Here is a 20,327-nt window from a genome sequence, read left to right as displayed (position 1 = left end):
GGTGGGCTCATGAGGTCTTAAGGGTTTAGAAATTACAGATTTATTTCCCTCTTTTTTTTTCTCATACCACTGTGCAGCGTCTACATTTTCTGGTATAACTCGTTTGGCAACGCTAGCTAGCAATGGAACATGTCGGTCCTTGTATATGTGACGGAAGGGTTGAGATTTATATAACCTTTAATCCGTTTATATATAGCGTTTAAATCGGTAGTTTTGGAGTTATAATAACAAATTTAAGCAACAAATACATATGTTTTTTACGTGAAAATACCAATTTTTTTTTAAAAAAATCTCATGAAAAATCGAAAACGGCAGAATTTGTTCAGATTTATTGCTTTATCGCAAAATGACATGTAATAGGAACAAAATGAGATATCGATCATAAAAATCGATGTATTCATTTCGAATTTATTCACAATTAAGTGAGTTCGCTCATTTTCATAAAATTTTAGTTTTTTGTTTGATATACATTAGGGCGATCGGCCCGGTTTTTAATAACCGGTTTTTTTGGATAAGTCGGTTTCGGTTTTTTTTGAAAAGCTCACATTTCGAATATCGAAGAAACCGGGTTTTTCTCCTTGAATAGCCGGTTTTTTCTAAAAGTGTGTTTTTATGTGTTTTAAAAACTTTAAAAAATATTAAAAATCAAAAAGACATTTTTAAAACAAATATTTCAACTATTTTAGAAGACTTTTTATATTTAGACAAATGTCACAAGTGATCTGGAAAGCTTGAAAACTTACCAATGCTTTGTTAGCTATATATACACAGAAAGAATTACTGCTAAAATATTTTCTAACAATCGCCTGTCTGAAACTAATTTTATTTTCAATAAATATTTTTATAGATTCTATTGATATTTTTGTTTGATTTTTATTTTAATACAACACTTGGGATAAAACAACATCACAAGCAAGTAAATAAGTGTGTTTGTTGTTATCATGTGCATCTTACACACATTTGGTAATTTCGTTTGCATGCGTGTTTTTAACATGAGTTGATATAATTTTCATTTGGTTAAAAATATTTTTTAAATAAGTAGTTTTGTTTTTGTCAAAGACTTTACAAAAATTGTATGATGTATGATAAACATCTGAAAACATTAAATACTGTTTTAGATGTTTATTTATTACTTTTTTCTTTACTTAGCTTTTTCTTTCTTTATTTTCTTATTTGTAGTTTTTTTCTTTATTTTCCTATTTTTGTTTTCTCTTTTTTTCTGATATTATTTTTAAAAAACTTTTTTATTGGTTCTATACCAATTTAGCTTAAAAATAATTTTTTGGACCAGACAAAAATTTTACTGTTTTAAACAAATTTTTGTTTGAAATTGTGTTGTAAATTCAAACAACTTTTTTATTTAATATCATACTTTTTTTAATTGAAAAAATATTGTTTTTTTTTCAATTAAATTTTTGCAAAATTTCTTGTTTGAATTTACAAATTTTGTGATAGGTCCTAATTCAAACAAAATTTTGTCTGATTGAGCAAATTTCTTGATTGAATCAGAAATTTAATTTTTTCTGTGTACTACAAGTATTCTGAGTGAAATATCATTTTCAATGTCTAGCTTTCTACAAACAAAAGACAAAATCGATATACTCGAAAGCATTTAAACTGTGTTTTATTCCAAAGAGATTATTTTTACCTTCATAAGGTCTGACGTTAACGATCTTCTGGTCAAATTTAACCCAAATAGAAAATATATATTTTTTTCCCATTTTTTTTAATTCACATTTGAAATTAAATAAAAGTCATAAAGTATTAATCACTCATTGTAGAAAAAAATCCAATTTTAATTCAAAATTGGTCAAATTTTACCCGAAGACCTTGTGTACGTTAAAAGAAGTAACCAAAATTAGAATTAATAAGTATTTAATTTAAAAAGGCTATTTTTTGTTATTAGAATTTTTTGTTTCCTTATGTTTTTTTTATGAACTCATGTTCATGCTTTAATAACTATTATTTTAATAAATAAAACTTTGACCGACACCGAAACCGGTTTCTAAAAAATGTCGAAGAATCGATCACCCTAATATACATACATAAAATTGAGTAGTTAATGTTCTTCTTTCGATTGATTGAATTTTGAAAACATTTTTCCCATATGTAAAAATTTTCACAAATTTGACCTTTGGGTAAAAATTAGGAACATTAGAATTCATTTTAAAGGTATGGTTCTTTGGGCAAAGTTTCTTGATCCCTAGAATACGATTTTCATTGTCACTTGGGCGATTTTATTGCGTCCCTACAAATCGACCTGCCCTAATACATACTATACTAACTATAAGTTTGCCTTCGAATAGTTAACTCTTTCCAGAAGATGATCCTAACTAAAAATTCATAGTTTTATTTGTTCAACTTTATCTTTATTTCTTACTAGCAGACCCGGTGCGCTTCGCCACCCCAATTAGAAGAAAGAAATAGTACTATTAAGTCTCCGTTTGTGAATCTAATTGTAAATGTCTAATTTCATATTTCTGGGTCCATTATTATAGAAAATGCAAAATGTGTTCCTAATTTAAAATTTGTATGTTTATTATTAAAATATTCAAAAATTACCATTGCAATAAGGAAATAGTACCATTGATTATCACTTTTAAATTCGCAGTCACTAAACCATAACCCGTCAAGTTTGAATTTTAGATTTGTATATCATTTCCTATATTATCAACTAATTTTGTTTCTATAATACTTAAGATTTAATAAATTATCACAAAACCGAAACCGATCGGTTTTTAATTTTTTAAAACCGAAACCGCGGTTTTGAAATTCTTTGATTTTTTGGAAACTCTAGGTCCATTATTATAGGAAATTCAAAAGATTACCATTATAATAAATAAAAAGTACCAAAAATTCCCCACTTGTGGTTTCCCACTCACTCCGGTCCATATAAGCTTAATTTCATGTTTTTAGGTTCATTGGTGAAGAAATTACAAAAAGTACCATTCGAATAAAGAAAAAGTACCAAAAAGTCTCCCCTAGAATTCTAACTCACTTAGGACCATGTAGTATGCTTAATTTCATGTTTTAAGTCCATTGCTATAGAAAATTAAAAAAAAGTACCATTAGAATAAACAAAAGGTACCATGAGGTATCCGCTTGAATTTTCAATCACTTAGGACCATATACGCTCAATTTCATATTTCTAGGTCCATTATGTTATAGAAAATTCAAAAAGTAACATTAGAATATAGAAAAAGTACCAAAAAGCACCCACTTGTAGTTGCTCACCCACTCGGGTCCGTATAACCTTTATTTAATGTTTCTAGGTTCATTGGTGAAGAAATTACAAAAAGTACCATTTGAATAAAGAATAAGTACCAAAAAGTCTCCCCCTAGACTTCTCACTCACTTAGGACCATATATGTTTAATTTCGTGTTTCTAAGTCCATTGTTATAGAAAATTCAAAAAAGTACCATTAGAATATAGAAAAAGTACCAAAAAGCAGCCACTTGCGGATTCCCACTCACTCTGGTCCATATAACCTTTATTTCATATTTCAAGGTTCTTTGGTGAAGAAATTACAAAAAGTACCATTCGAATAAAGAAAAAGTACCAAAAAGTCTCCCCCTAGAATTCTAACTCACTTAGGACCATGTATGCTTAATTTCATGTTTTTAAGTCCATTGCTATAGAAAATTAAAAAAAGTATCATTAGAATAAACAAAAAGTACCATGAAGTATCCGCTTGAATTTTCAATCACTTAGGACCATATACGCTTAATTTCATATTTCTAGGTCCATTATATTATAGAAAATTCAAAAAGTACCATTAGAATATAGAAAAAGTACCAAAAAGCACCCACTTGTAGTTTCCCACTCACTCGGTTCCATATAAGCTTTATTTCATGTTTCTAGGTTCATTGGTGAAGAAATTACAAAAAGTACCAATCGAATAAAGAAAAAGTTCCACAAAGTCTCCCCATAGAATTCTCACTTACTTAGGACCATATATGCTTAATTTCATGTTTCTAAGTTCATTGTTATAGAAAATTCAAAAAAGTACTATTAGAATAAACAAAAAGTACCAAAAAGTCTCCCCCTAGAATTCTCACTCACTTAGGACCATACATGCTTAACTTCATATTTCTATGTCCATTATTACAGAAAATTCGAAAAGTACCATTCGAATATAGAAAAATTACCAAAAAGCAGTCACTTGTAGATTCCCACTCACTCCGGTCTTAATTTCATGTTTTTAGGTTCATTGGTGAAGAAATTACAAAAAGTACCATTCGAATAAAGAAAAAGTACCAAAAAGTTTCCCCCTAGAATTCTCACTCACTTAGGACCATATATGCTTAATTTCATTTCTCTAAGTCCATTGTTAAAGAAAATTCAAAAAAGTACCATTAGAATATAGAAAAAGGACCAAAAAGCCCACACTTGTGGTTTCCCACTCACTCGGTTTATATATAAGCTTTATTTCATGTTTCTAGGTTCATTGGTGAAGAAATTACAAAAAGTACCATTCCAATAAAGAAAAAGTACCAAAAAGTCTCCCCCTAGAATTCTCACTCACTTAGGACCATATGTGTTTAATTTCATGTTTCTAAGTCCATTATTATAGAAATTTTAAAAAGTACCATTAGATGAACAAAAAAGTACCTATAGTACAGTTCACACATTTTGGTACCTAAATATTATCCCCTATTCCTAACACTAACTTCACTCAAATACATATCAGCTAACTTTAATGTCGATAACTGAAATAATTTAAATTTTAAAAAAGTACCATTAGGAGAAAAGTACCAATTTCCCGTTTCTTACTTGAACACCCCTCAAGTTTGAAATTTAAAAATATTCCATTTTGCCAAAATTGTTTATGCTACAGACATGTATCAAAATATTAAAATCTGTGTTAATGTGCCCAAGAATAAATATGTTTTAAAAAAAGTACCAAACTGTTTACCCGGATTTGGCCCAATATACACCTTGGTACTCGAGTTCCAAATAACACCCTGTTAGTTAATTTTTGTATGAATCCAGGAACCAACGTTAAAAAAAATTATCAAAATTGGCTTAATAATTTCAAATATAATGTATTTTCCCGATTTTATCCCCTTTTTGGTACATTTTTTATCCCCATTGAGGTGGTACAATTTCATTGAAATAAATTTCTGTAACGTGGTGGGAGCTCATAATAAAATATTCGTATGTCTATGTCAAATTATAGAAAAACATATTTTATGAAAAAGTACCAAAAATTAACACAATTTTTATCCCTTAAAGGTTCGAATTTCCAAAAAGTACCAAACTTATATTTTTTATTTTTTATTTTTTGTTAATTAAAGAATACGATTTAAAATTTGTTTCTATGTTTATTGGTTTAAAAGATACATAGGGTGCAAAAAAAGTACCAAAATACAGTTTTTACCCGTTTTCTCCCCTAAAAGTTTCGAATTTCCAAAAAGTACGAAACACCTGTCAGCTTATTTTTTAAATGGAGTAACATGCTATTTTATGTTTTTTTATATCTTTATTAGTTTTGAAGATATAAGGTTACCGAATTTACCCGTTTTTACCCTTTTTTACCCCCTAAACGTTCGAATTTCCAAAAATCCCTTCTTATCGGATCGTTTTGGGGAGGGAGGAACCCACAGTTAAAATTTCGTGATTCTAGCTTCAGCCGTTTGGGCTGTGCGATGATGAATCAGTCAGTCAGTCAGTCAGTAACGTTACTCTTTTATATATATAGATATTTCTATACGTTTGTCAAATTATAATATAATAAAAAGTTGTAACTTCTCTTAGCTGATTAGTTTTTGGCATACAGATATGTTAATATTTTGCTAATAAACTTTTAATTGAATTGATTGATTGTTATCTAAATTTTATGAAACACTAATTAAAAATGTAAGTCGACTTGGCACATTTTAGCATGGAGATAACGATTTATTTGAACTATATTTTTATATAACATTTACGATATTTGTGAATTTATCGATGACGACACCAAAGACGGTGGAAATATTGTATAAATTCTTTGATTGTATTCATAAAAATCACGAACATCTTCCTCTTCATCCATTTCATCACTGCAGTCGACACCCTCATCCTTGTCATTATTTATGCCATGACCTGACGACTCCTTTGCTCGATTTTCATCTTCATATTGCATCGAATGTGTATGAACCTTATACTTATGTTCAGGTTTCAAATGAGGTTGATGGCATCTTAAAGAGGCACGTAGAAAACCACTGCAACCACAAAGATATTCACAACAGCCCGCAGTTGTATGCCAGGGATCGTCAACATTTTCCATATGTAACGTCGAATGGCAGTCGGCATTCGTTTGGTTAGTGGAAGACAATGAAACTGTTTTGTTATTGGCACCATATTTGACACGATAGCAACAGCAGCAGATTTGGGAATAGCAGCCGCACAGCAATGATGATACTTTAGCTTTAAAAACCAAGGTGTACTGTATGGTTTCGGTGAGAAAGGTATAAAATAAAGGATTTAAAACCGAGCTGGCCAAATTCATTAAGCCAAAGATAAAGTACAATATCCAATGGACAGGCTTTGTGTAGTTGCCATACATGCGCATCAGTAGAAAAATCCAGGCGGGCAAACGTAGAAACACAAAAACCGCCATCATGAGTAGTATGATGGTGAACATTCGCAAATGTCTAGCTTCTCGCGAACTGTTAGTGGTAACATTAGACGTGGCGGATGTTGATCCGCAAGCGGCTGCTGTTGTTGTCAGTTTACCACCCAAAGTATTGGCCAGACTACTGGGCACAGTGCTACTGGAAGTGTGTCCCGATTTGCAGTTGCAGTTTTGAGCTTGCAGGCAAAAACATTTGGATTGTTCAGTTTTAGGTATTTCCACCGTGCAGGGTCCGGCCGTACATCTAGCTTTGTTTTTATTTTTCGACTTTAGAGTTCTCTTTTTAGTAATGGCGGCAATATGTCTACGTTTCCATAGTTTCCGTGCTATTATGGAATTGAACCAAAAGAATGCTCCAATACAGGGTATGAAGATGATCACAAAAACAATTACATAGTAGAGAGTGACATTTTTCTGAAATAGAGAGAATGTAGGAAAGTGCATGAGAGATTTTTTCATATTTGTATATTGTTTCAGGAATTTAAAAATTGTCCTAATCAGCATTAAAAATTGTAGTTTATCGACAGTAATTGTACCAAAACTAGAGTTCCTAGGTGGGAACATTTTCCCTGGAATATTTTTTTTAGAAATTCCGACCAAATTGATTGCTGATCAATGATTCCATTATATCCACAAATTCCTTCGATTCTAGCCACATATAGTCAGTTGATAATGAAGCATTACAGTTGAAATTCCCGAATTTTGTTATAATAATCAAAATAAAAATAACTTCTTACTTCCTTACTTCTAAAAATAATCATATTTAGAGATAATAACCTCAATAATATTGGCTTAAATTTGTTTATATATTTACTATCTGGTAGATGGATTATAATTAACATCTGTTTGGGTCTGTTTATCATTAGAGAGGCATATCAGACATATTCCTCCTCACTGAGACTGGTGGTTGTTGGAACTGGTACGATGCCATGCCCCTCGACTGTGATAACACAGGCTTTTCAGATGACTAACTACATCGCGGTGCCTCTGAAGGTGGTTAAAAGTCCGTTTTGGGCACTACTATAAGGTAAGTCGTTGCCAGGATCTAGGAATACAATGAGGCTAAGTGGACTACTGTATAACGACCTTGCATTGATGAAATTCTCCACACTCATCCTGTTAGATCTAAAGAAGGAATATGGTTGGTGGTGGCTTCTTAAAAAAGGATATGGGATAAAATTCTCTTACAGGTTGTCTGACTTTTGTGTGGTATCAAACGTGCAGATAATTGACTACGATATTATTGAATATCTAGTGATATTTGTATATTTAGTGATGTGGACTTTTGAACTGTGGCACTGTGGTTCCAAATCAAAATATAGGTGGACAAAATTATTTGGCGATCTTTTTATATAGAATTGGTATCTCCGATTCCAAAAAAATCTTTAAAAGATCAATATAAACTTTTTTCAAGTTACAGTAGGGTCTAGATATACATATAAAAATCATTAATAAAAAATAAAAAAAATACGTTTTCATGTGTTTCTGAAACTAAATTTTTAAAAAGATCTGTATTTACTATATTTCAAGTTACAGTAGGGTCTAGATATATAAAAATCAATAATAAATAAAGAAATATTTCTAAAAGTTCCATTCCGTAAAAATTAAAAATAAAGTATTTCGGCGGGTGCTGGAGGCTACAATTTTTTTACAAAGATATTATCCAGAAGTTTCTTTAAATTATGTATATAGTCTTTGGACAGGCTTCGACGGTCTTTTTTTTTGGCAAGCTATATAACATTCTTAGAAAAAAACAAGTAAGAGTGCTATATTCGGCTGTTCCGAATCTTATATACCCTTCACCAAATTATACTTTAAAATTTTTGGGTAAACAAAATTAAATTTTTTTCCAGTTGTTTTTTTCATTTTTTGGAACAAAATTTTTTTCGATTTTTTTTTTGAAATTTAATTTTTTTTTTTAAATTTTAAAATTTTATTTTTTGTTTTTTCAATTTTTTTTTGGTGAAAAATAAAATTCGCGTTAAATTTTTTTTTCCGATTTTGACCCATTGTATTTCCAACTTACTATGGTCTTATATACGTCGTTGCAAATGTCTTTGAAATATCTATCATTAGATATCCATATTGTCTTAGTAATCCAGATATACAGGCATGTCACACATTTCGTTCGGAATGGTTTCAATTCCGTAGTTTTTATTCCGATCGATTTCGTTTTATGTTCTTCACATTCCGTGTAATTTATTAATTCCAAAAATATTTAATAATTCTGTATTTCTGATTTTAATTTGATAGCGTTTTTTATATTGAAACAAAAGTGAAGTTTTTGGTACAGAAATTGATTAAAATTTTAAGAAAAACAAATAATTACAAACAAATATCAATTCCACTTTGAAAACTGTAAGTGGTTTCATTCCGAAAGAAATTTTCGTTTTACTTTTTGTGTAGAAGCAAATTAAGGAATTAATTTCACTTTCGATCGGAATGGAATTCTGTGACAGGCCTGATAGGTCAAAAATAGGTCAAAAATCGAGGATTTTTCCTCATATCTCAGACATTTGTGGATCGATTTTGCTGATTTTAAATAAAAAAATTCTCGAAAATAGCTAAATTCTCTGACAGAATTATTGAAGATTTGGATCCCGAAGATATCTGGGGTCTTCAGAAAATTGATATCAACAGACGGACAGACAGACAGACGGACATGACTTAATCGATTCCGCTATCTATAAGGATCCAGAATATATATACTTTATAGGGTCGGAAATGAAAAATGTAGAAATTACAAACGGAATGACAAACTGATATATACCCTTCTCACGAAGGTGAAGCGTATAAAAATATCAGTATATTTGAGAATCAAGTTTAAAGGACTATAACAGGAAAATGGAGATGCCCATAAATATAAGATATACATTTAATAAAAGCCTATATCAATGTTTATCTATCTTTTGAAGTATGAATTTCTATATGGTAAAACCATTGAGATATATCTAATTTAGTAAATCAGTAAAATACTAAAGAAAATTAACGAAAATAGGATAAAAAATTTGTTGAACTTCTGGCGCTTCTGTCGAGAATACGAAATGTCCAATTGAAAAACCCATTTGTATTGGAGGAGAGCAGATTGTCAGCTTCCGAAAAAACTTAGTTTTTCCAAATTCTGAAGATACCGATTTTCATAATTTTGTCCACCTAGATTTTCATTTGGAACCACAGTGTGTGGGTTTCTTCTCGACATCTAGGTTAACCAGACAATGTAGCCACTGAATAAGATATCGATACATTCTAGGATAACGCTAATATACGCTTCGTGATATACCCTCGAAGTTGCGCTAGCATATAAGGTAACTGATATCAACTATTACAGGACTTTCTCCATAATTCAGAAACACGAAAGGAAAAAAAATTACAGTTTTCTTTCAGGGTCTCTGTACGATTTAACGACCACTGGAGAAGTTGTTATAATGAAAAAGAAGAAGAGATTGAGTCTCACCTAATTCGTCAATGCCCGCTCTTGGAAGCGTGCCCCACATCTCTCATGATTAAAGAGCTGAATGAATCCCAGACATATTTACTCATTCAACCATGGATCTGGTTGATGGTATCACAATGGGATCTGTTTTTGATGAACCCAACAAGCCGCACCTAAGACAAAATTTTATGAGATTGAATTTGTATACAGGGATGGGTTAAAATTATGTGACAAATTATTAAACTAGCATTCATGAATACCATGATTTTATAGTAATTTATGTAATAGAAGTGTTTTTTATACATATCTCTATTAAAAATTTCAACCAACCAGAAAAGCGGTGCTGTTTTTGTATTTTTATTTATAAATAGCGAGTGGCAATGAATTTATAATAAATAAAAACGCTTTATAGATAACAATGCAACCATCTAAAACACACGACAAATTAATTGAAGGATCATAACATGAAATAAAAGAAAATCATATATAAATTATCATATAATGAAGAATTAACTTTATTATTCGGTAATAAAAGTTCAAAGAACAATGTTTCCGCCAAATAAAATACAAATATATTTATGAATAACACATAATATATTCGGAAAGATTGTGCTACAAAAATTTCTCATTAACTGTTATTGTGCAGCATATTTGTATACCCTTCAACTTCGTGAGAAGGGTATATATAAGTTTGTCATTCCGTTTGTAATTTCTACATTTTTCATTTCCGACCCTATAATGTATATATATTCTGGATCCTTATAGATAGCGGAGTCGATTAAGCCATGTCCGTCTGTCTGTCTGTTGAAATCAATTTTCTGAAGACCCCAGATATTTTCGGGATCCAGATCTTCAATAATTCTGTCAGACATGCTTTCGAGAATTTTGCTATTTAAAATCAGCAAAATCGGTCCACAATTGGCTGAGATATGAGATAATAGCTCATTGCAGTAATGAAAAACAGTCATATAGAACATCTTCTCTGTATTTGCCCTGCTCTATCGGGGGCACGGACTGCGACAATAGGATCTATCTACTGTGGATGTCGGAAAGATAGATTCGTTCATTCGTGCGTCAGGTTGGCTTGGCACTGAATCCATTTTTGACATGTAAAGAACCTCTTAAGCTGGCTGATAAAAACTGATGACTGACAAACAGGCTTAAGACATTTGGGACAAAGATAATCAGAAGCATTCGGAATGCCTTAATAATGTGAATGAATTAGCACGACTCTGAGCAAATTTTGAAAAAATTAATCGGATTTGAGGATATTCACACGGTCTTTTCTTTGTATAAATGATGATAAGGGATAAATTCAGACTTGTTGTAGAATAATTCTACGAGATTTATGAATCAAAAATACAAATAACCATTTTTTGCCACCACAAATCACCTACAGTTTTCATAACAAACATGCTTTTGTAAGCTTTTATGACTTGAAGAGTATGGTCCCTTTGGTAATATTAAAATATACGAAGCAAGCAAAACTTTTTTGAAAGGATGGAAATATTACTAAACTGTAATGATAGGGAAGCTATCTATATCTGAGATCTCTATGGATAACCGATAATGCTCTTGTGAAAAACGCACATTAATTGTGCTATCCTCTTTAAGTTTTTTTTTTTAACCTAATCTACATCAAGCGTTGTATTTTAATGATATGATTATGTGTGGAATGTTTTTGACGTTTAGTGTTTTACATACATATCTCCTTGATTGGAAATAGCTCAGAAAATATTAAAACGCCTACACAGCGAATGTCAAAACAGTTTCCGATTTTAGTTGGTGGGGTTTTGCAGTTCATTTCGATGCCCTTCCCGCAAAACTATCACTTGACTTATACATTTCCAGCTTAATCTGTGCGACAGGTTCCCTCTATCCAAGTCTAGGAAATAAGAAATGCTCGTACTTGCTATTTTCCATATTCCAGCAGGGGACTTGTGCAATGCATATTCGTGGAGCTAGATCTATCGAAATTCCCTGTCAGACACCTCATTCTTTTCCAGGATACAGCAAGACTAAAGCAAGAAGATAGCGCATAGATCATTTCTCCCCTCCAGTTTTACTAATAAATTTGTAAAAAACTTACACATTCCGAAGAAATTTATTTCCTACACACAGAATACAGATTGGTTGGAAAATGGTTACAATTATGAATATTTTTTAATTCTAACCAAAATGTTAGTTTAATTACTGAAAATTGGTAAAATTAACAGATTTTCTTTAATTGTATCTAAAAAACCATATTTATAATAGAATTAGAATTCCTACAATTGAAATATTAGTTAACACAATAAATTTCTATCTATTGAAAATAAATTTAATAGACTCGGTAGATGCAACCGCATTCAATTCACATTTTATAATAAAATATTGGTGGTCGCAATCAAAAATATGATTGTGTTAAAAATATTTCAACTTTAACTATTTTATTAGTTGCATAAATTAAATAATGGTTCTAAGTCTAAAAATAAGTAACAAGTTCGGTGTTTCCAACCGATTTATGCCTTTAATAAAATATATTTTAGTGATTCGGCAATGATAACCGAACTTAATTCAGCATTATAGGCACCACATTCGAATATTAGTTGTAATAAACGTTATGTTTGGTTATGAATCCCTTATCAACCGATTGAAAATTTCTTTCGGTAGATTGTTTTGACATTCATAAACAAATAATATACATAGTATGTAAATAAAATAAAAAAAAATTATTTTATTTTATTGAAACAATTTGTGATAAGTATAAGAACAAATCTTACTGTGTATTATTAAAATACATATTAGCAGAAAAATTAGATAGGATGAAACCAACTATATAATTTTAAGGTATGTATGTATTATTTTCTTAAGATGTTGTGTCTACATTAATAACGCGTTCATAACTTTTTATGTGTTTTAACAGCAACCCTTTACCTTAACCTATTATGTATGGTACATCCGAAAATATTAGTATTTGAAAAGCAAAAGCCACTTATTACATCCTCTCTGGCTGATCTCCGTTGACAAAAATCAATCGGAACACAATGACATTGCTCTTAAGAGATAAATTTACAATCATACAGTAGGAGCTTTCAAAATATCAGCCAACTAGCTCCTTATCGTGTTTTCAACATACATACGGATGGCCACAGCTAGATCGTCTTAAAATCTTATGAGGACACATAATTGTTCAATTCACAAGGTCCCCCTATCATGTGATAATGTTTTAATGCTTCAGAATGGTTTAAAAATGTTGTTGTTGCGGTTAAGCCGATCCGGCGACTCATGAAATAATAGAACATTATGACAAATGACATGATAGGAGATCTTGTGAATTCAACAATTATATAGAGTAAGTTCATGTAATATGGTATAGGCGGGTAATGTGGTATAACTACTTTTCTCTAAAACTAAGAGCTTAGGAGTAACGGTACCAAGCTTAAAAGTTTTATGATCTCAGAAAACTAACATTGGGTGAGTGTACTTAATTTTTGCAGGTCATGGAAATAGTCAGTTGTAAACAATCAGCGTGATCTTGTGGTAGACTTTTTTTTTGTGATCTGTTGAAAATTAATTTTTGCTAAAATCACGTGTTTTAAACTTTATTAATTTAATTTTAAAGTCAAATGGAAATATTTTGCTATTGAAGAACATATGTAACAATATAGCATATTTAGTATATATATTTAATTTTATAATAATTATATATAATATAGCTGAAGAATTTCAAGCAAATAATATGCCAAAGAAATGTGAAGTATGAAAATGGGCAGCGGAAGATTTGAAGAAAGAACAAATGGACATTTTTTTTTCGCATCAGTTATTCAATGTCTCCTACGAAGCGAAGAATGTATTGAAGAGCTTCTGGAAAGCTTGGTCAGCCGCCAACTTTAACCGCATCCATTGAGGATGATTTAAATAAAACGCAGCTCATTTCCAAATTAAAATACTATGTATCGGTTATGTGGTTTGGTATACAATATTAAAAGAACATGGTATACCATGGTATTACCAGCCAATTTTTTCAATGGCTTGTTTATGGGTTTTTTCTCTTATTACCAAACTTCTCTAAAACTTGAACTTAAAAGACTTTTGTACTTCCATGAATGTAAACCTAACACTTGTAGTAGAACACCAGCTGAGAACTCTTTCAATCGAATTAAGATTCTAAAAATTATAGTCAAATATAAAATAGGTATACCACATTACCCGAACTTACTCTATGTACTACTGTCGACCTGTGACAAATATTTTGATGTGTTACAATCGGAATGAGAAAATCAGTCTTTTTTGATGGTGGAAATACAAATTTAAACAATTTATTATACAACCTCCGTACAAAATCAAAAACGTTATTCAAAATGATTTCACATACGATTTATATATCAGTATTTTCATTCTCACTTTGAAATGAAAGATTTGCACAATGGCCCATTATTATACACCCACTCAAATGAAAATACATGCATAAATACGTTCATGATCCCAACATGTAACGATGGTACTCTGTTAAGTCTTTTAAAAATTTTCATTTTTATTTTCCGGAAAGAGTTACATTTAATAGATTCACCTTCGCCAATGTTTAACACAGATAACGAGTGGATAAGTGAAAGCTTCAAATAACAAGCATCGATCAATATTCTAGTTATAGCGACTTTAAATGGAATTATTAGGGACTCAGCTCAGCTATCAGCATGTGTTTTACGTTCCCACGACAATGAAATGCTCGTTCCGGAATGATCTGATTCTCTTTCGGTCATATATTGCCAACTCAGCGAGTGATGTATCAACCTGTAGTTAAATCCCTTATTGGGATGAATGGAACCGTTTTATTCAGAATTTTAACAAAAACCTTATTTTATAAATTGATCTTAATTCAAAAGCAAAGAATGCGTTGTCGTTCAATCCTTCACCGGTTTTCCAGATTTAGCTCGCTGAGGTTTTACTATTGTTTCCAAATAAATTTTCAGTATGACTGTTATTTATAAGAGATCTAATATTTGCGGAAATTATAGAAAAAATATATGGAAGAAGGAGACTATGTGGAGACATGTAAATTAATTAATTGGGAACACTTTTCAGTCTCCCTTTATTTTTGGTATTTCCTACTAGTAGATGAATTACAAGAAAATAACAAAAAAGAAATATACATAGAACTGAAAAAACTAAGTAAGTACTCACTTGATCCGATACGCACATGTTAACAAGTTTTTGTTCACGCACCAAAGTATAGGATAAATCCTCTAGTGCTGCTTCTATTTCCCAGGGTGATTTTGTTCCTGTTGCAGCTACTGCAGTCGGTGACGATTTTATTGTTGCTGCTGTCGTTGTATTTGTTGTCACGGTAATATTTGGTTTCTTTGGCGTCATAATCACATGGCCATTTTGCGTTGCCAATGATGGGGTAGTCGTTGTATTTGTTGCTGGTGTTTCCGTTGTTGTTGTAGTTGTTGACCAACCTGTCGCATTTGCAGTCTCATGTTCTTCCGTTAAAATGTACACCGGTATTAAATCGTAAATGGTGAATACGGGACAGGCAATGCCAATGGAAGCCAACCAAATGCACAACATACAGACAATGCAGCTAATTACACTTGGATTCCAAAAACCGATTACGGCCTTCATCACCGCAAAATAGCGATCCACTGCAATGCCCACTAAAGTCATGCTGCTGGCTAAAATGGCAGACGTCGTGGCAAAAGGTACAAAACTGCACATCAAATTTCCTAAACGCTGAACATGACAAAAAAGGCAATAGGAGTAGAGGACAAGAATAATAAAAAGTACAAATTAGTTGTCACCCACATACACATGATACCATGCCATTCCATTCAATTCCATTCCATTCAAGGACTAGATGGAAATCTATTCAAATATGTGCATATGTATGCAAATGTACTTGTGTGAGTATTTACCCAGATCTGAACGTATTCGGCCGTAAACTGTGACAAATAGGCTGTGGTCAGAAACACTGTATTCATCAAGTCACTGAATGCCAACGAAATGAGACAGGCCCGAAAGAAGGGTCGTATTTTACGGCGAAAATTAACAAACAGCGTGCACATGTTACCGCACATCGACAGCACAAACAGGATGGTCAGTGTCGCTATAAAGATGTTCCTTTGTGCGGTTGTCAGCGATGTCAACTCCGTATCCAATACACCAGGATAATTAGCTTCTGTGTATTCATTACTATCATCATCCACTGGTCGGCTGTCGACACTGGTGCTGGCGTCTTCAGCCGTTGGCGAGCCCAATTGCTGTTGGTGTGCTGTGGCTAAATTCGATTTTCCATGTGCGATTTTTTTGATTTGACTAATGTAGGTGCCAGCGAATGCCATAAGTTATAAAGTATAAAATTATATTAGAATTCTGTAAATGAATTGAAGGAAAGCACGCGTATTTTAAAAAACTTGGAAAAATTCAAGGGAGCAGGGGGATTATTGTGTAATTCGATTCGAAGGAAAACATTTTCGAATTTCCATATAAAAAGCATACAAATTCGATTCACTTTCTTTACAAAACGAATTACACAATAATCCCCAGGTCTAGTCCTACTTATGAAGTAACGACTTTGACTAATGCTAACACTACAAACCTAGAGATACCTCCCTACATCTAAGTATTCAGAATATAAAGATTTTTCCTACAAGTGCTGGTCAATGTTGACCGATTGTGGCGGCTATATTGTTTTGGTGGTGTCTGTCAAATCTGGTCAGCCGGTTGCTGTTTGGTGTGGATTTTGGACCGACGGTATCGAGGACGAAACTACGTAACATACACTATTATCTCTAGCTGAACTGAATAAGTCACCAAGGTCGAACGATTTTACTTCCTATAGGGGTTTAAGGAGTCGAAGGTCTATTACAAGAAACCGCAAGCAATCGATGTTCTCATTGTCAATTTAACTCAGGAATTTGCTTAAATACAAACGGATCTATGTGGTAGAGTCATTGAAAATTGGACCTCTCAGATTCGTTCCACCGTGCGAATCTGCGGTCTGTTCAACTTCGTATTCAAGGATTCACGGATAGGCTCAGCGTTGATGAAATTATTAATAAACGTAAGGTGTTGAAAACAAAATCCGAAGCTAGTCTATTATGTCCACATGGTGGGTGGTAATAAAAACAGAGGGTGACGGGAAGACTTTGCCTAAAGTTCTTAAATGTGCATCGTTTGGCATTACCGGAGCCATAAGTAACACAACTAGAGATGCCAATCCCGATATCCCGATCCCGAAAATCCCGGGATTTGTGAAAAAGAATCCCGGGATTTTTCGGGATTAACAAATCCCGAAATATGAGATTTTTGATATTTTAGGAAGATTTTTGAAGCACCCAAAATACTTAGAAAGCTAAATTTCAGCATATTTATAATACTAATATCGCTTCAAATCCAAACGCAGCCAGATTTTTTGATTTGAATCAGGGAGCAGCACGTCTCCCTTGCATTGACAGGCTTTTACACAATTTACACTTTTACGAAATTTATGTTCAAGTTATTTTCTGAAGGGGACTAGGGGCAAATGTAGCCCGATTTTCGCAGTACTTTACAGTATAATTTCAGAGTACTTACAACTTATTTTGTGCCAAATTTTATAAGGATTGCCGCATAATCAAGATATTTATGACTGCTCAAACAGTACTCCAGTCCCGTTTGGCATCCCTAAACACAACACAGTCGTCCATTGATATTATTTAGCATTAACTGCTTATAAATGAGTTCGTAATGGGAATGGTAACAAAAGTTTTACTCAGGCTATATGAATAAGAGTCGACTTAACTTAAGCTGAAGGAAAAATACCACACAAGAATCTTATACGAATACGGTTTCACTCCGAGGTGATCCGGTTATCTCGGACTTCCTAAAAATAGTAATAACCGTAGACTATAGAATGATTATGCGATGTTCAATAACCGGTCATGGAGAAGCAGACAGGACTGTAGGAGCTCCAAGTCACTGTGGCCCAGAATGACAGGTGCTAACCGGTCATGCAGAAACAACTGTAGGAATCCCAACGCCCTATGGGCCAGATTGAATAATTGAGGTACCAGACTACTACTAGACTTGAACATGATTAGTGTTATATTGATCATAAGTACTTATGATTACTGGCCACTACCAAATTATGGCACTCCAGACTTTTCTAGAGTTTGCGGGTACGAAGAGGAGCTGGAAACTGCAGAGCTTATTATCTTGAACGATATTCTTGCGAAGAAACCTAAATACATGGAAGAAGCTGTGAGAAGTTCTAAAAATCGAATTTCTAGCTATACTCTATGGTAGTGGATGTTTTAGATCTTAACTACACAAATATGGACAAGTATTTTTCGTATGTCCACGTTATGATTCATAAGGTAGTAATAGGAGCTGTAAATGAATCAGTCTTTTTTGATCTTAATTCATTATGAATTATCTAAATTTTGAATTAATTCATTGAATTGAAAAAATGAATTGAATGTAATTTGAATCAATTCAATTCATTTGAATTGAATTGATTTTGAATTACTTCAAAGGAATTAGAAAAAAGAATTAGCAATTCAAATGAATGAATCAAAAATGAGTTGCAATCAATCAAATTCAAGAGCAGATCTCTAGGATGAATGAAAAATTTCTCCTACGAAAATGAAAACATTCAGTACATAAATTGAAAAGCCTTGTTCTGTATCCGCGCCTGATCAATGAAAACATGGTGTTTGGAGTTTGTTTCTTCAAGAAGAACTGATTTTTATTTTGAAATACGCTGAACGACAAAACACATTTAATATTCAAGAAGCAATTAATAATTTTTGGAATTTTGTGACCCACGACCACCTAAAGACAAGCTTTTATGTTATATTTATTTCAAAAGGCCTTTTTAACCGTCGGATAATTATGCAGCATACTTAATGACTTTGAAGAATCTGCTAAATAAATTGAATACCGTTTCGGAGTTGGAAATGAATTGCTAATTCTTTTTTCTAATTCATTTGAATTAATTCAAAATCAATTCATTTGAATTGGAAACGAATTGCAATTCATTTTTACCAAATTCATTTGAATTGACTCAAATTTCATTCAATTCATTTTTTTGTGTGAATGATTCGCGAATTAATTCTAAAATGAATGATTCATTTACAGCTCTGGTAACCTACTACAGGAGAAATTTTGAACTATATGTCTCCAGAAATTTTTAGCCGATTAGTCTGGTGCTGTGATGAAGGAGCAATGATCTTTAGAGAACAGAAAAAGCAACCAAAAAATAAGAACAGGTTAAAAACGAAGTCAATTTCCGTCATCTGCGCAATAATGATATACATAAGTTTCGCGGACTGCAATCTTCATGAAGAAGGATGATTTTAGTCCCAAGAATCCGAAATGACTCATAATGGTAATCTCATTCAAAATCACCAATTTTCAATAGAAAAACGAAATACATAAATTTTTCGATCTATGAAGTATCAATATAGCTTTTGAATGCACAATATGCAGAGGAGAATTTAATCAATGAATTTTCATCAAAAACTTGGTAACTATGCGCATACAATATTATGAAACATTTAAAAAAACACATACTTATTGTGCGAAATGCTCATAAATTTGTATATAAATCAAAATTTACATTTTTTATGTCTTCACACATATTAACAAAGGCCATTAATTGAAATCACCCATATTTCATCACCAACTTTCTTTTTTATTACATTATATTTATTTAATTTACAAAACCGTTTTATATGCATCCGTATACAATTTAGTATAATTTGCGAGTTAGTTTAAATAATGTCTAGCCTAAGAATATGCTTTACAATTATTGTTATTTAAATATTACCGCTTAATGTTGTGCTATTATCCACCGTCAATTATCAACTAAATTGTGCAATATGTCATTAAGTTCACAAGTTAATTATGGCACGGATATGTACGTTAAAAACAATTTAGTTTCTCGTTTTATTTTTATTTACTGCCATTCATTCACTCGCCAGAGGTGGTCTTTATCACATTACGAGTATCTATCCTATCAGTTTTTCTATATCTGTAGCAGCTTTAGTTGTTGAACATTAGGGAAAAAGTGAACGAACGAACGAAAGAAAGATAATGCGTATATTCCATAATTTGTTGTATATAATATAAAATACTATTGGTATTTTTCTTCCATAGGCTGGTAGAACATTGTGGTCGCTATAAGAAATGTGTTTTTAAATGATTCTTATTTGATTCTTAAATGTATTAAGAAGGGCATAAATAAACTATGTGGTGCAAAGATATTGTCAACAACCACACTGATGAAGTTTCATTCATTGGGAAGTCTATAG

General features: G+C 32.1%; 1 protein-coding gene across 1 annotated transcript; it reads right to left on the bottom strand.

The window, feature by feature from the left end:
- Nucleotides 1-5,878: 5,878 nt before the first annotated feature.
- Nucleotides 5,879-19,914, bottom strand: LOC135960703 (uncharacterized). Its single transcript, XM_065512063.1, has 4 exons — nt 19,844-19,914; nt 15,948-16,404; nt 15,214-15,765; nt 5,879-7,031 (listed from the first exon to the last, which is right to left on the bottom strand). The coding sequence occupies exons 2-4, from the start codon at nt 16,371-16,373 to the stop codon at nt 5,928-5,930; spliced, it is 2,082 nt and encodes a 693-aa protein (XP_065368135.1). The 5' UTR covers nt 16,374-16,404; nt 19,844-19,914; the 3' UTR covers nt 5,879-5,927.
- Between the last annotated feature and the right edge of the window lie 413 nt (nt 19,915-20,327).

Source organism: Calliphora vicina, chromosome 5, assembly GCF_958450345.1.
Source record: "Calliphora vicina chromosome 5, idCalVici1.1, whole genome shotgun sequence".
Classification (NCBI taxonomy): Eukaryota; Metazoa; Arthropoda; class Insecta; order Diptera; family Calliphoridae; genus Calliphora; species Calliphora vicina.
This window is presented reverse-complemented; position numbering and strand designations above follow the sequence as displayed.

What these genes read in the sequence shown, in the direction of transcription:
- LOC135960703 (XM_065512063.1), bottom strand. Translation starts at nt 16,373, where the DNA reads ATGGCATTCGCTGGCACCTACATTAGTCAAATCAAAAAAATCGCACAT. An exon ending in CCGAATACGTTCAGATCTGG is followed by an intron (nt 15,766 to 15,947) that starts GTAAATACTCAC and finishes TGTCATGTTCAG; the next exon opens with CGTTTAGGAAATTTGATGTG. An exon ending in ACATGTGCGTATCGGATCAA is followed by an intron (nt 7,032 to 15,213) that starts GTGAGTACTTAC and finishes TCTCTATTTCAG; the next exon opens with AAAAATGTCACTCTCTACTA.